General features: G+C 52.2%; 1 protein-coding gene across 7 annotated transcripts in view; it reads left to right on the top strand.

Moving 5' to 3' along the window:
- Positions 1-12,156, top strand: part of FAM222A (family with sequence similarity 222 member A) — a 56,347-nt gene that overhangs the window by 19,817 nt on the left and 24,374 nt on the right. For 4 of the 7 annotated variants that reach the window (XM_077875998.1, XM_077876006.1, XM_077876004.1 and 1 more), the window contains exon 2: positions 9,741-9,868. In XM_077875998.1, coding sequence (XP_077732124.1) covers positions 9,787-9,868 — 82 coding nt within the window. In that variant the 5' untranslated portion in view covers positions 9,741-9,786. Of the gene's footprint in view, positions 1-2,287; positions 3,073-3,990; positions 4,099-9,740; positions 9,869-12,156 lie in introns of those variants that run through there. The other 3 variants (XM_077876002.1, XM_077876003.1, XM_077876001.1) reach the window with 2 other exon arrangements.

Raw genomic sequence — 12,156 nt, 5'->3', positions numbered from 1 at the left:
GGGACCTGCTGGAGGGTTGGTTAGACCAGATTTGCTTCCCTTCACTCCTGGATCTCAAGGCCTTTGGGCCTTCTCATGCTCCTGCCTCTCCCTCCACCCATCTACCTTCTCTGGTCATTGTCTACTCCCTGAGCAGCTGGTCCTTGTCAGGTCCAAGAATTTACAATATGTCCAGCTCCTCATCTCCAGGTGATCTGTGGTAGAAATCCCTTTTTAAAAAGTTACTTAAAAAAAAAAAAAAAAAAAAAAAAAAAGGATGCACAATCACTGTAGAAAAATTAGAAACACAAAAAAGAATCAAACTCTCTAGAGATAAACACAGTCCCATAGGCAGGCTGTGGCAGAGCTGGGGTTTGAACCCAGGTGGTCCAGCTGCAGAATCCTGGTGCTAAGATCATGGTTCCCTGTGGACAGATGATGCTGAAGGGAGCTGCTCTACCCTGAGAGCGCTTAGGGTACTACCAGCCCAGCTCTCAGCAAAGGATGCCTGGCCCACACACAAGTGGGGCTTCGCCCGGGGGGGGGGGGGGGGGTGTTAACATTTAAGTAAATATGTTGATGGTGTTGGGCCAGAGTGCCCTGTCCTGGTTCCCTGCCCCCATTCCAAAGGCTGTACTCATTTCTGTTCTAGCCTGATCCCTCTGAAGCAGCTGTTGATCCTTGGCTCCTGGCTCAGAGTCAAGACCAGCCCTCCTGTCAGACACCTCCCATCCCCCCTCCACCTACCCCCACCCACCACCAACCTGGGCTTCTGTCTCCTGATCTCCTAAGCACTGTGGCCCAGGCCCTCTTCTGCTGGGCTTTCCTACCCCCTCCACCAGCTAACTGATCGCCCTGCGGCCCTGGACAGCCCCCACCAACCCTCTCCAGCCTCTCTTTCCTCTCCAGTACACAGACCATAGTAATCCTCTCTTTCTCTGGGTTGTGAGGTGGGTTAAATGAGGTGATGTCTGTAAAGTGCTGAGCCCGTGGGAACACTAAAAATAAAAACCAGCTCCTATTATTACTCTGATTATTAGATTTCTCTTTCCCTGTTGCTGGGTTAACCCTGAACTGTAGGTGCAAGGAGCTGAGGGGTGCACGGGGATAGATGAGAGGATGGGTGGGAGCACCAGTACCTTCCACCTCCATGAGGGGTCTTACCTTTGCCTTTTACATAATGTTCCCCCTTCTGGACCCAGTACCTGTGGAGTCATCTAGTAACACCCATTACCATTTTGGTCTCCACTTGTATGTCGCTCCTCCACAAAGGTTCCATGACCTCCAACAAAAATACTGGGTTGGGGCCCTTCTGCTGATAACATTTTTTTTTTTTTTTAAGATTTCACTTATTCATGAGAGATAGAGGCATAGATATAGGCAGGTGGAGGAGAAGCAGGCTCCATGCAAGGAGCCTGATGTGGGACTCGATCCCGGAAGCCATATAGGGGAGTCTGAGATTTGGTGGTTTTGCTCCCCAGCCAGGGCTTCCCAAAGGCTCATTTTTGTGAGAACAAGCCCTGCCCCCATTCACTCCCTAGGTGCTCCTGGGTGGCCTGTGGTTCTGGGAGCAGGCCAACCAGGTCTGATGCCAGTGGCAACAGCTGCCCTCTCACCCCATCACCAGAGGGAGTGGTTTTCAAGCCCTCCTGTGAGCCCACCACCCACCCAGCACCTTCTCTTAGTCTTTCCCTGCCCTGAACCAGCACTTGTCCTCAGCAAGTGGATCTTGCCACCTTGGAATTGGGCTCCCTGTCCCTATTCTCTCTGCCTTGGTGACCCTGCCTGGCATTAACACAGACGTGTTGCTCCTAGTTACCAAGAGGGCTGCATCTCTCCTGGAGCTGCTTCAAGTTCTTCACATTATCCACTTTTTTTCAAGTCTTAGTGTGCTTGCCTGTGCCGTCCACAGCTTCGGGGACCCCTACTCCTCCCATCTTCACCTGGCTATTTACTACCTACCTGTTGATAATCATAAGCAATACTAATAACAGCTACCACTTGGGCAGGTACTACTATGACCTCAGCACCTTATTTGTACAATGTGTGCTCTAAACACTTGTACAATCCATGGAATTAACCCCTTTTTCAGAGGAGGAAACTGAGTCTTAGTTGGATGTGCCCTAGACATCAGAGTTGAGGGATAAAGTTCAGATACCAGGATCCAAAGCCTGGAACAATATTGTTACCCTCCTTATGAGACAGCGGGGCTGTCCTTTCATCGTGACATCCCTAGGCTAGCCAGGGTGGCCCCATCATGGCTACCACTTGTTTGCTTGCCTTGTAATTGCCATCTGATGCCCCCTGCCCTCCATCAGGGTTTGTTACTGCCCCAGCCTCTCGCACACAGTAGGTGCTCAATTTGTCTCCTCTCTAGAGGTTGGAGCGCCGCCCAGGGCGGATAACATCAGGATTAGTTCCCATGGCGACTGACGTCACTGCCCCAGGCTCCGCCCTGCCCCTTCAGGACTGCGTCACTGGGAGCTGGCCGTGGTGCTGAAGCGCGCGGGAGGACCTCCCACCCCAGGCTGCACCCTCGGTCCCGGCCGCTTTCTGAGCCCTGCAGTGCCTCAACAACGGGAGCCAGCTTCTCGCCCATCCTTCCTCAGGAGGTGGCTTCCCGAGGGCCCGCTGTGCACGGTCACTGGTCATAGCACCATAAACCCATGGAGGAGGGATCAGAGAGAGCCACATGGGGAACTCAATTCGATTACCGATCAAACATTTATCAAGCACCTTGTGTGTCTCTGAGAAGCCCTTGAGGAACCTGGGCTTCAGCTGAAAGCCAAGTAGATTTTCAAGGGGGCGAGTAGAGATTCAGGAAGTGCTTGCAAGCAGAAGGAATTCCACCTGCAAAGGCCTGCAAGTGTGGCAGTGAGAAGCTTATGCCCCCCTCAGGGCTCTGGCTGTGGCTGCCTGCCCTCTGGCATTCGTGATTATTGGTTCACTTTTTAGTGTCTCCTGGTGGCCCAGAACTACCCACTTGTCTGGTTCCAGTGCCTGGCCCAGGGCCGGGCCCAGACTGAATGGAGAGTTGTTGTCTCCTGGGGCCCAGGGTTGGCGTCTCTCTGTCTTGGGAACAGAGGGAGTCAGGTATGCTTTATGGCCAGATTTGCATTTTAGAGAGACCTGTGGCCCTATGGGGGTGGGGATGGGGATGGATGTGGCAATAATCCTGGCAGTAGATGAGGCCTCCTGTTGAAAGGGGCAATGCCCCTCCACCCCAACCTTTAAAAAAAAAAAAAGTGAAAATCCCCTTCTGGTGCTGCAGCCCAAATGGCAGTGGGGAAATAATCACTTTTCACAGACCCCTTATCCACAGCCCAGCCCTGCGCCAGTTTAATCAGCAGTGGCAGTGTGACTTGAAGATTCCCGGGCTTGAGAGATCAGGAAAGGGGTTAAAGAAAATTACCCTTGCCTCCTCCATGCTAATGTAATCTCTAACCAGATCTGCCTAGCCGCAGCTCAAATTGCTTTTTAGATTAACATTTAATTATTAACAGGGTCCCCTGGAAGGCCTCAGGCTCAGAACGGGGATGGGGGAGGGAGCGGCAGGAGGGGGTTGGGGGTGGGCTTTTACTCTGGCTGCCTTGCAGAGAGACTGAGTGGGATTGGGGGGGCAAGAGGGAGAGAGAGGGAAGGAATAGGGGAGAGTGGGGTCAGGAGGAAAATGAGAAAGAGGGACATCAGGAAAAAAGGGAGGCATTAGGACAGGGAGGCAGATGGAGGAAGGGAGAGAGGGAAGAGGAAAGATGGTGGAGTCTCCTGTTGTGGGGGAGGGGCTGTGCACCCAGACTCCCTATGGCACTACTGGGCAAGGGTCCTTTTGCTGCACTGTCCTGGCTAGTGGCAAGCAATCTCCTGTCCCTCACCGTTTAGGGAGGACTGAGCTTTCTGTGCGTCATGCTGGCCTGGCTTGTGGTACTGGGGACTGTCACAGAAAAGTGACTCAGGGCTATAAAGCCAGGATCAGACTCAGGCTCCCAATCCAGTGCTCATTCTCTTCCCTAGGCCTGGGCCTCCCATCACTTCACATTCTTCCCTGCATTTGGGGTCAGCCTGTGTGGCCAAGACAGGGGGAAGGAGAACAAGGCTTCCTGTCCAGTAAGGGGTATCCAGGTGAGTATTGTGGGCATCCCCAAGGACTAGCAGAGCACTTTATGTGAACTGCTGGGCTTTTCCAGCTCCCTATCTCATCCCAGGTCAACTTTCTAAATCCCTCAAGCACAAACTGCATCTAGAACCCCCCCTGTATGTCAACAGAGGACCTAGCCCATTGCCTTGAACACAGTACACTGGATTGTTTGAAAACCCTTCGTAATATCACCTCATGTCTAAGCTGAAAGCCCCTCCTACAACATCCATTGGGCTGTTCCCCATCAAGATTCAGTGAGGAAAACTGAGGGAAGCACTGTGACTTCCTTTAGATCACTGAGCCAGTCAGAGTCCTGGTGTGGGCAGGTGCCACCCTGAGGCATCCAGGGCTGGCTCTCCCTTGTGAAATCCTACTCCCATTGGACATTGGCCTGGTATGACCTTCCTCTCCAAGCCAGAGCTTGTCTTTGGCTTTGACTAGAGCCGGCGAGGCCAGAGTGGGTAGCTCCAGAGGTAGGGAAGGACAGGGGCTGGAAGTGGTATAGCTGTGGCCTTCAGGAGGTCACAGCCTCGGCCTTCTCTGGAGCCCAGGCATGTCCTCATACTCTGCCCTGCGCTAGGGCCAGCCCAGCCTGGCAAGGGGTAGACTGCTGACCTGCAGGATGCATGAGGGAAAGTTCTGCCCACCTGCCACTTTAGGGAAATAGCAACTGGAGGAGAAGCCAGGGAAGTTCATTTTCAGTGGGCTGGATTAGAGAAAAGGAAGTCAGTTCTTACTGGTTGTTCTCTTTGACAGGACATTCTTACTGATTTTTGTACAGCACACATGGCACAGGGCTGGCCTTCAAGAGATGTTCAGGGACTGTTTGCTGCCTGAACGAATGAACGAATGAATGAATGAATGAGTAAGTGAATGGATAGTAAATGACAGCCACCTCAGAATGGTTCTCTCAGAGGCAGGGTCTGCGATTTATTTCTCTCAGTATTGTTCTGCCCAATGCAGGCCTCACACGCTGTCCTCCGTGAATGTTTATGGGATGAGTAAGTGGCCTCCTGGGAGCCCCAACTCCTCCTTCCCCTCCTTACCTCCCTCCCTGTGATCCCAGCCCCTGCTGGAGTAGAATCAAAGTGGATTTGGGCACTGGGGAGAAGTAGGCCTTTGCTTCCGTTCCTTCCTGCCCAGCTGCCCAGGAGCTGGGGGCTGAGGGCCCCCACCACCACCATGATGGGGCCAGGGGCAGAAGCCACACGTGTGTGAGGCTGAGGGTGCAGTCTCTGGTCGGGGTGACACCTAAAAGCTGTGTGACCTTGTGCAGATGACTTCCCCTCTCTGTGACCATTTCTTAATCTGTGAAATGGGGCTAAAAACAGAACCCACCACAGAGGCTGCTAGGAAGCTGCGGTGAGGTGTAACGGACAGGATGCACGTGGGACCTGGCACAGAAGCAACATTCGATAAATGGGTAGCGCTATTATTAGTACTAATGTGTGTGTAGTTATTTGTGAGCTCCTCCCTCCCCCAGCGGCTGGGGGCTTCCCAAGGCCCCCTGCAGCCAGACAGGCAGGGAGAGATGACAAAAGGCAGGCAGGCCAAAGGCCCCAATTCCCCCCGTTCTTTTAATAAAAATAAAGACAGCCTTTAGACATTCTTCTGCTCTGCATTGTTCTGCCAAGGCAAGCAGCACAGACTCAATTCCTCCTCGGACTTGGAAAGTTCCTTCCTTTCTTTCCCCTCCCCTGTCACATTTCCTTTATCTAAATCCTCAGCCATGAAAGGGCATATCGACAGCTGGGGGCGTTATCTGGTGGAGGGGACCTTTTCCTAGGGGTGCCTGGGAGATAAGACGTCTTATCAGCCCCCACGTCAGGAATGATGCCAAAGCATTCTAATCATTGAGGCTTGCGACAGTTTCTCCCTCCCTCCCACCCCCCCCCTTTTTTTTATTAAAGTCACAAAAGACCTTGGGCTTATAAACAGCCTGATTTGCAGATAGGGTTTCAAAATGAGCAGTGTTCCCAGGATGGTCCCTGGCTGGGGGAGTCACGAGTCAGGGTGGGGCCACAGAGGAGCTGGCTTTCTGTGGATGGGATGATGCCAAGCAGAGTGGGGGCAGGGCGGGGTCATGAGAAGAACATAAATGTGTTAGCTGCCTGCCCCATTGCTGTCCCCAGCTTGCTGTGTGACCTTGTGCAGGATGCTTGGCTTCTCTGGGCCTCAGTCATTTCATCTGACAATAACTGATTCATTGATTCAGCCAGTCATTCAACACTTATTTATTAAATGATTACTCTTTGCCAGGCATTGGGAGAAGGAGACAAATAAGACGTGGTCCTTGCCCCTGAGAAACTCACAGTCCATTGGAGAGAGACAGACATGAATATTGGCAATTACAACTTGGTGTGATTAGGACTGTTGGTGGGGGGGGGGGGGGGGTGTGCCCAGAAGAAGGACAATTGAGCCAGAGTTTGAGTTAAATGTATTGAGGTGGGAGTGCTGTGGGCAGAAGGACCAGCACAGGCAAAGTTTTGGGGACGCAAGAGCAGCCAGCTGGAGGGAGGGCTAGGAGAGCTGGCGAGGATAGGCAAAGAAGGTTAGGCTCTATCTTGAGGTCAGAGAGACATTTAAGGGCAAGGAGAGAGGGAACTTTGCCCTGTTGTAGATGGTCGGGATGATGCGGGGACTGGTGGTAACCCACTCATCATCATGCTCAGCTGGCTCCTGTTCCCTCCCATGCTAACCCCCCAACCTGCCCCAACAGCAGGGTACAGGGTTCCTGGGAAAATGAGGAATGAATTGGGATTAGAGGCACAGAGAGGAAAAACCCCTCCCTCTTTTTTTTTTTTTTTTTTTTTTAAGATTTTATTTATTCATAAGAGAGGCAGACACACAGGCAGAAGGAGAAGCAGGCTCCATACAGGGAACCCGATGTGAGACTCGATCCCTGGTCCCCAGGATCACGCCCTGGGCCGAAGGCAGGTGCTAAACCGCTGAGCCACCCAAGGATCCCCAACCCCTCCCTTTCAAGTGAAGATGGTCTCTCCAGCTTTGGGGACCTGCCTGCCCGTCCTTCAGAATCAAGGGATGAAATGATCCAGGCAGTTGCACTGAGCAGAGGCCTTAACATGGATCTTGTCCCCTCTAGCGGATCCTCTGTCACTCCCTGAACTGTTAGCCTCTCAGCTCCCAGAACTGCTTAGACATCCACCATCTGAGCACTCTGAAAACCAGAGCCCCACAGAAAAGGCAGCGATGGACTCCAGAGAGGCCCTAGATGAGGCAGCCTGTCCCATTCAGCTGCAAAGCATGCTGGAATGTGTGGCCTGTGGGGAGTTGTGGAGGACCACCTGGACAGGGACTGGGCTTCTTGGGCCCCTGGCACCTGTGAAAGGCAAGAGGTGGAAAGGACCCTCAGGGGCAGCAGGAGGATGGGGGGGATGATGGGCATGGTCAGGACGCTGGTGGATAATGACCTGGGAGGGATCAGGAAGCGTGTCTTACAAGAGAGGGGCAGTAGCTCCCCTGGGGACACGCAGTGGTTCCTAGGGTAGGAATATGTGGGTTCCAGGTTTCCAGACCAGCCCGGTGGGCTACCTGCTGGTAAGGGGACAGGCTCATCTAGCCACTGCTTCCTGGGTGGCCCTGGGCTGAGTGCTGCCTCTCTCTGACTTGGGTTTCCCCATCGGCGGATGGCAAGGACTTTCACCTGCAGCTGGCCGGCCTTCTCTGGCTCTCTCCTCTGTACCCTCTGTCAGAGCAGGGAGAAGGGGACTCTGGGCTGCAGCCTCTTCCCTTCCAGGTGCGCACGTGGTTCTGCATGACAGTGGACAGCCTGCGTGTACATGAGAGGGCACCAAGGGGTGTGGAGGGCCCAGCACTGTGGGTGGGGGGGTTGGTGGTGTGTGTGGGGGGTCAGCACTGTGCCCATCTCGGGAGACTTGTGTGTGTGTGTACAGGCGTCATGCCCGTGTGTCTCCGGGTGTCCGAGTGGGGTAGGGTGTGTGTGTGGGTGTGTCCTAAAGGGCCCAGGTCCCCTGTCCCCAATGAGCAGTGCCTCCTTCCCGCTGTCGAGGACTTTCATCCCTGCAATAAACCCCACTTCATTCCCTTTTTAAACTGTATAATTTCTGCCTGATTGTAATGGCATATTTTAAAATTACCAGAAATCAAAGCCGGGAAGTGGATACTGCAGCTCTGTGTCGTGGCTTCGTTAAGACTGGCGATTGGCGGGAGGGGTAGGTGGGGGGGGGGCAGGCGGATGAGAACCACCTCCCCTCCCCCATCCACCCCCTACTTTCTTTTTTTTTTTTCCTCCCTGAGACAGTAATAGGAGAAAATTGGTTTTGAAACTGAATAAAAGTCCCTTTCAGAGTAAATCATTTCTTTCAGGGTACCTTTGCTGAAAGTAAAATAGAGCATAATGAAAGGTGGTTACGTGATTGTCTTTCATTTACCGAGAGGCCAGGACAGACAGGAGGCTGCAACCGTCTCGGGGAAATTCAAGATTGGAATAATTGCGCCGTAACAAGGAGCTTGTTGTGAAATTAGTATCTTAAGAAAGTAGTGAAAAAAGGCTTTTCCTCATGAATACTTCATTATTAGAAGAAAGCAGCAGAATTTAAGGGCTCCAGACACCTGTTTAGTATTAAATAGCTCCCCTTTCTTCCCCCTTAAACACACCCCCACCCCTCGTCTTTCTTCTTTTTTTTAAGAACTGGCAGGAGGACTGAGTTGGCCCAGCTTGGCAGCTCAGGTCCTGGGGAGGGGAGGGAAGGGGTGTGATTGAGTGGGGTGGGGTGGGGTCAGGGGGTCAGGTCAGAATGCTCTGGGGCCAGGGCCTGGCTGGGTTGATGTCAGGGGTGACAGGCCGCTGGCTCCAGCTCCTTACTGGGAAGAGAGGAAGGGAGGGCCCCACAGAGAAATTCCTGCTCTCTCTTCATGGCCTCCAGGGCACGCCCTGCCTGGCCTGGGCTCACCCTGCTCCTCAGGTGCTCTGTGTTCTGGGAGCCCCGGGGCCCTCAGGACCTGGGCTCAGGCTCAGCACCTGTCAGGGTTGGAGGCCTCTCGTTCTCACAGGAACACCGTCTTGGATGTCTCCTTATAGGGCATGCTGTGAGAATGCCCCAGAACAACACTGGCACACTCATGTATCCCCTGGCAGTTCCTGGGTGCCCCTCCACCTCTCACCACCCCGTGTAGCTTCCAAAGGTGACCTCGTGGGGTCTCTGCCTTCTAGGAGCTCAAAGCTGAAGAGCAGAGAGAAACCCAGTCACGGGGGGTGACAGGAGAGCCATAGGCTGCCACTGGCTGGAAGGGCAACCTGCTGAGGGGGTGAGGTTCTAACTAGGCCTGGGGGCATCCAGGAAGCACCCTGGAGGAGGTGACCCACACAACGGGCAGGGCCAGGATATGTGTGACCGACCAGTTCTGGCCCCATCACGGTGGAAATCCACCACTCAGGAGATCTGGATTCTTTGCCTTTCCTTCCTTTGATGCCTCCAGCTGTGCCCTCATCTGTTGGGTGAGAAAGGAGGAGTGTCTGCTCTGAAAGTCTTCAATGTTCTGCTGGGTAGCGGGGAGGCTGCTGGAAGCATCTCCCAGCGGGGGGGCAGTGGGAGGCGGGCATGGAGTGGCATGAGTGACAAGCACCTCATCTCCCTCCTCACAGAGACCCTGCTGCACAGTGTGCCCCACCACGGGCTCCCAGCTCAGCCATGCTGGCCTGTCTCCAGAGGACCCAGAACCCACCGGTCCAACACCTGGCCTGCCCGAGCAAAAGCCTGGAGCTGCGCAAGTGTGAGTGCATGCCCTCTCCCTGTCCGTGCCTCCCCAGCCCCCGCCCCTGTTGGCTTTCCTCTGCCCACTGAGTGCACAGGGGCTTGCTCTCTGTTCCTTGCTCTCTGTCCACAGGAGCTTTTCCCACTTCAGGCCTCTGTGGGGCAGATCCCAGCAGGTAATGCCATCTGAACCCCAGCTCGTCCGCCCACCTCAGCTCTGCCCAGAGCTGTGTTCTAGGCCTTTGCCTGTCCTGCACCACTACTCCACAACAGCACCCACCCCTTTTAGCAGACTCCTACTGGGTGTGACCCCCAACCCCAGCCCCCTGTCTGGGACCCCACAATGTACCAGGTCTGTCTCACCCACCATGATTTTCTTGCATTGTTAGCCGAGAGGAGGACAATGTGGGAGCAAATAGTCCTCAGTGGGATCCCAGCTTGGGGCCCAGTTTGCTGTATGATCTTGGGCTTGTCCTTCCCTTCTCTGGGCCTTGCTCTTTCAGTGTGTCTAATTAGGGAGCTGGACTTGGTAATCTCCAAGGGTTTTTCTTTCTTGACCATCTAGGACAGGAACACTAAACCATCTAATCTGATTATTTTTAGACACCATAGGTTTTTTAAAAAATTGGAAGTATTTGGAAACATTTGAAAACAGTGAAATTTGCATCATAATCTGGATTTCTGACGTCTCTCGGGGAAAAAAAAATCAGGGTGCCTCGGTGGCTTAGTTGGTTAAGCATCCAACTCTAGATTTCAGCTCAGGTCATGATCTTAGCATTGTGAGATGGAGCCCTATGTCCAGCTCCACACTGAGCATGGAGTCTGCATAAGATTCTCTTGCTTAAAAAAAAAAAAAGATTCTCTCTCTCTCCTCCTCCCCCCTCAGCTGCCTATTGGCTCTGTCCTGGAGCACAGGATTGGTTGCCATTCATCATTGGACTTGCACTGTTGCTCACTCTTTTTCTTTTTTTTTTTTTTTTTAAGATTTATTTATTCATTCATGATAGACAGAGAGAGAGAGAGAGAGAGGCAGAGACACAAGCAGAGGGAGAAGCAGGCTCCATGCAGGGAGCCCGATGCGGGACTCAATTCCGGGACTCCAGGATCACGCCCTGGGCCAAAGGCAGGCGCCAAACCGCTGAGCCACCCAGGGATCCCATCTTTTTCCTTTCTTAATACATGTTTATCTTTAGACAAGATAGGACATTCATGTGGTCCACTGTACAAAAGGAATGGACGGCTATACAAAGGTCTCCACCTCAATCCTATTGCACAGCTGCCCACTCCCCTTCTCAGAGGCAGCCAGTGTTGTCCTGTGTGTCCTTCCAGATGGTTCTCTGCATGACCCAGCCCACCTGGGACATCCCTTTTTAAATTAGCCATACGTCCCATAGGTCGGCCTCTAAAGAGCTTCTTCCTTCTTTTGCCACTTAGTTTTCCACAGCAAGGGTGTTATTTGACCTGTTGCCTTTATAAGTAGTGCGATGATACACAACCATGTACATGTCACAAAGGTGTGAATTAACCTACAGGATAAATTTCTAGAAGCAGAAATACTGGGTCAAAGGTCTGTACCTTTGTAATTTTGATAGATGTGGTCTGAGTGACATCTTCAGATGACTCTGAGAAAGCCTGTTTGCCCACATGCTCACCATCACAGCATGGTAGCAGACTTCTAGGCTTGGTCACCTTGTCAGTGAAAGCAGGATCACAGTGTAGTTTTAAATTAAGTTTAACATGAATGAGGATGAATAGCTTTTCATCTTGGAGTCTTTTATCTTTGAACTTATTCATCTCCTTGGTCCATTTTTTTCAATTGGGTGGTTTTTATCCTTATTGAATTACAGGAGCTGTTTGTATATGATGGAATTAGACCTCTGTCTGTCATCTGAATTGCATATGGTTTCCCCAGTTTATCATTTGTCTTTGTGCCATGGAGAAATTTTCTTTGTGAAGTGAAATCTATATTTCCTAAAAGGAAATTTTGTGTCATACTTAAAAAGTCCTTCCTCATGCTGAGATTATTAAGTTCATTATTTAGTTTTTTTTATGGCTTAATTTTTATTGTTTTTAAAGATTTTTATTTATTCATTCATGAGAGACACACAGAGAGAGACAGGCAGAGACACAGGCAGAGGGAGCAGCAGGCTCCGTGCAGGGAGCCCAACACGGGACTCAATCCCGGGTCTCCAGGATCAGGCCCTGGGCTGAAGGCGGCGCTAAACCACTGACCCACCAGGGCTGCCCTATGGCTTAATTTTTAAAATACATGGTATAAAGTGTGAGGTATGGATCCAATCATATTTA

This window comes from Canis aureus, chromosome 27 (assembly GCF_053574225.1).
Source record: "Canis aureus isolate CA01 chromosome 27, VMU_Caureus_v.1.0, whole genome shotgun sequence".
NCBI classification, from domain to species: Eukaryota; Metazoa; Chordata; class Mammalia; order Carnivora; family Canidae; genus Canis; species Canis aureus.
This window is presented reverse-complemented; position numbering and strand designations above follow the sequence as displayed.